Here is a 4,102-nt window from a genome sequence, read left to right on the forward strand (position 1 = left end):
TTCCAAAGTAGGGCCTAAAAAAATCATAGATTGTAGAATAGAATGAAGTCCATTTAGAAAATGGAACATTGGTGTGTTCTGTTCAGCTGATGATAATATTTAGATATTTCAATCTAAATATTAAAACAGAGACTTTTTGTCAGAATAAATCTGTGGCTATATCCTATTTTAAAAGGTGTTTAAGTTTGTGTTTTTAGTAGACTTGAAAAGATGAAAACAATATTTCTCAAAAGTAATGGCAATGTTTCCTGGTAGATATATTTTATCTCACATTTGTTCTATTTTCACCTTTAACCTTATTTCCTCCTCAACTTTTTATTTTAATATATTTTATTGATTTTTAACAGAGAGGAAGGGAGAGGGACAGAGAGTTAGAAACATCGATGAGAGAGAAACATCGATCAGCGTGAATCGAACCTGGAACCTTTCAGTCCGCAGGCCGACGCTCTATCCACTGAGCCAAACCAGTTTCGGCCTCCTCAACCTTTTAAATTTTAAGGTAGGGAAAATGGTGAAGACAATGAAATATAATGAATGTTTAGTATTGAAATCCTTTTTCTTTTTGAAATCTATCTAATATTGACAGAATCTAATATAAAGAAATATACCTGCATTCATAGGCCTGACTTCTAATGGTTTCATTTTGTCAACTTTGTTGTTGTTTATGTTACAGTGTGTGTTGGGAGATAGTTGGTGTGCACAATTGTTGGAAGTCGGACAAAGAAATGATTTGACGTGATAAAATTCTTATTTGGGTGATTTAAATATAACTTTTCTACAGTGTTGCCATTATGGTAAGTTGTGTAAATGAGGAAAATTTTATAACAGGCAGCTTCACAATTATCTGCATGTGGAAGGAATGTCCAGGGAGAAAGACTAGTTTGTTTTCACTCATAAATGTCTATATATTAAACATACATGATTTTGATAATAAAACTCTAATAATTTTCTTTAATGAAATCATGCATGTAGTCTTCACTTTATCTCTGTTCAGGCTGTTTCCTCCCTCTCTAAGAAATGAATACCTTCTCTCATTTTTTAATATTCTAAGACCTAACTTTAAATCCAACTTTCCTCCTGTGAACTCATCTAGATATTATTGAACCAACAATTATTTGTCCTTAAAAGTTTATTTTTATTTTTATTATACATGCCTTTTTAATGATAGTTCATGTTTTAAATAAGTTAGAAATAATAATTTTTGTATTCTCAAACAGAAAACATTATTTAATCACAAGACCTTAATCATTTTATGTGGTAGATGATGAAGATACTGAGCAAATAAATTTTCCTTAGTGATATGGTTAAACTTTTTTTATTTTAAAGAAATAAGCTAGAATCTGGCCCATAGTATTTTGTTCAAAATGCTGTACTTTTAAGGAGACAACTTTGGAAATCTTAATGCTGATGTCCAACTTACTAGCTGTGCAAACTGAACAATCTGTCTCACTTAATATATGCCTCATGTTGAGACTAGTCATCTATACATATTTCTTTAACTGTGTGTTTGCCAAACATTTGAATAGTTTTATGATAAGAAAATATATACGTCTTAAAATTTGTGTCACACTATTCTGTGATTTATTATGTGTTTGAAATTTGCCAAATAATTCTCTTCTCTTTCAGGCTATGATGATCTCAAAACTGTTTATGTTTCAGTCTGTATTTTAGACAAAGAACAAAAAGGTAAGTATAAGAAAGGCAAGCAGATGGAGAGAAGTTGCATTGGTAAATAGTTCCTCTTTACAATTTTTACTTACTAATTTACATATTTTTAATCTTCTTTTTATTTTTCCCCGCAAATTCACTATCCTATCTCTCAAAAACCTTTCTTACCTCTCTAGGCTCCCATAAAGCTTTATCTTTGTTCTTATCTTTCTCTTTACTGCTTTCATCTCATATGATTTAATGAATCCATATTTATATGCTTATCTCTGCATCTTTTTATAATTAAAAATTTTAAAATTGTTTTTAGAGAGAGAGAAGAAGGGTGAAAGAAATATTGATTTGTTGTTCCACTTATTTATGCATTCCTTGGTTGATTCCTCTATGTGCTGCCCTGACTGGGGATTGAATCCCCAAACTTGGTGTATTAAAATAACACTCTAACCAACTGAGCTACCTAGCCCGGGCGATTTCTCTCTGCTTTTATATTCCTTATTCTCACTCTTTACTAAACAAAACTGTAGTTTCTTCTTACACAGACTGACATTACCAGACTGTGCTTGCTGATTTTCTTTTGGGGTACAAATTGGTAAATGCTGGGTTACAACAGAGATTGAGGGGATGGAAATACTATTGAGAACAGAATTTTTTTTCCCAAATACCTCCTAATCACTTACCTGGAATTGGATCTCATTAACCATGAAAATAAATGAGACAAGAATCAGGCATTTGAATTTACTTAGTTGAGTAAAATAGTAAAATGTATACTAAACCTGTTTATTGATGATGGCTAGGTTTGTGGTAAATGTATGTGTGGGACAAATTATGAGCTTATAGTGACATCATTTTGATTCCAGCATGAAAATTTCTTATTCAGACAGGAAATGGCATGCCACCCCGACTCTTGCATAATAACAAAAGAGAAAAACCATTTCCCTATGCTTTGAATATCTCTCTAATCTCTCTAATTTACCCACATAAAAACAATCAACAATTACTATTGCTATATAGGTTATTCTCTAGTACAATTTTCAACTACAGTTTTAACTACTTTTTTACTGGCCCCCCATAAAAAAAAAAAACATTAAAAAAAATAAAAGAGCAATGCATTTTTCTATCTGAAATATCAGTTTGCTAACTTTGGTTTCAACGTTAATTATCATGGTTACTTTTCCATTGGGACCATCATTTTCTTCTTTTTCCCTATTCAGATATAGCAAGTATAGTAATGGGAAATCATACGAGAGTGACAGTGTTTATCCTAGCAGGTTTGACTGATGACCCACAATGGAAAGTTGTGTTATTCATCTTCCTGCTTCTCATTTACATGCTAAGCATCACTGGCAATCTGATCATCATCACACTCACCCTGGTGGATATTCACCTCAAGACCCCCATGTATTTTTTCCTTCGGAATTTTTCCTTTTTAGAAATCTCCTATACTAGTACATGCATTCCTAAATTTTTGCTTACTATGGCAACAGGGGACAAAACCATTTCCTATAGTTGTTGTTTCACTCAGGTGTTTTTTGCCTTCCTTTTTGGAGCATCTGAATTTTACTTGCTGGCAGCTATGTCCTATGACCGCTATGTTGCCATCTGTAAGCCCCTGCATTACACAGTCATCATGAGCAATAAAATCTGCACACAGCTTGTCCTCAGTTCTTGGCTTGCTGGTTTTTTTGTCATCTTTCCACCGCTCATCTTAGGCCTGGACCTTGACTACTGTGCCTCCAATATTATTGAGCATTTCTACTGTGACTCAACTCCTCTTATGCAGATCTCCTGCACAGACACACAGACTCTTGAGCTGATGGGATTCATCGCAGCTTTGGTGACACTCGTGATCACATTGATAATGGTGATAATATCATATGCCTTTATTGCCTTGACCATTTTAAGATTCCCTTCAACTAGTCAGAGGAAAAAAGCTTTTTCAACATGTTCTTCTCACATGATTGTGATATCCCTTTCTTATGGCAGCTGTATTTTCATGTATGTTAATCCATCAGTCAAACAAAAGTTATCTTTTTCCAAGGGAATTTCCGTGCTCAATACTTCAGTTGCGCCACTTTTGAACCCTTTCATCTACACTTTACGGAACCAACAAGTGAAAAAAGCCTTCATGATTATGATCCACAGGGTTATTTTTTTCTCAAAGAAATGAATGTCCTATTGCACTCTCTATTTAAAAAAATGAACAAAGGAGCCAGTAATAATAACAGTATATCTAATAGTATCTTCCATCCATAGTTTCTCCTTGTTTCCCTTTCTTTTCTAGGATGTTTACCTTTATCTCTTTGAAGCTTTATTTTCACAGAAATCATTGTTCTACATTAATTTTCTTTACTTTCTTTAATAGAGATACTTTTTCTGACCTCATTTTCTTTCCCTCTGGACTTAAAAGAAATTGAACTAAATTTTTAATCTGTCTTTC

At 33.1% G+C, this 4,102-nt stretch overlaps 1 protein-coding gene across 1 annotated transcript; it reads left to right on the forward strand.

Moving 5' to 3' along the window:
• Positions 1 to 2,893: 2,893 nt before the first annotated feature.
• Positions 2,894 to 3,832, forward strand: LOC307101497 (olfactory receptor 6C75-like; the record flags this gene model as incomplete). The annotated part of the gene is made up of 1 exon (XM_079774490.1): positions 2,894 to 3,832. The coding sequence occupies one exon, from the start codon at positions 2,894 to 2,896 to the stop codon at positions 3,830 to 3,832; it is 939 nt and encodes a 312-aa protein (XP_079630616.1).
• Positions 3,833 to 4,102: the final 270 nt, after the last annotated feature.

This window comes from Cnephaeus nilssonii (genome assembly GCF_951640355.1).
Source record: "Cnephaeus nilssonii genome assembly, chromosome: 6".
In the NCBI taxonomy this organism is placed as follows: domain Eukaryota; kingdom Metazoa; phylum Chordata; class Mammalia; order Chiroptera; family Vespertilionidae; genus Cnephaeus; species Cnephaeus nilssonii.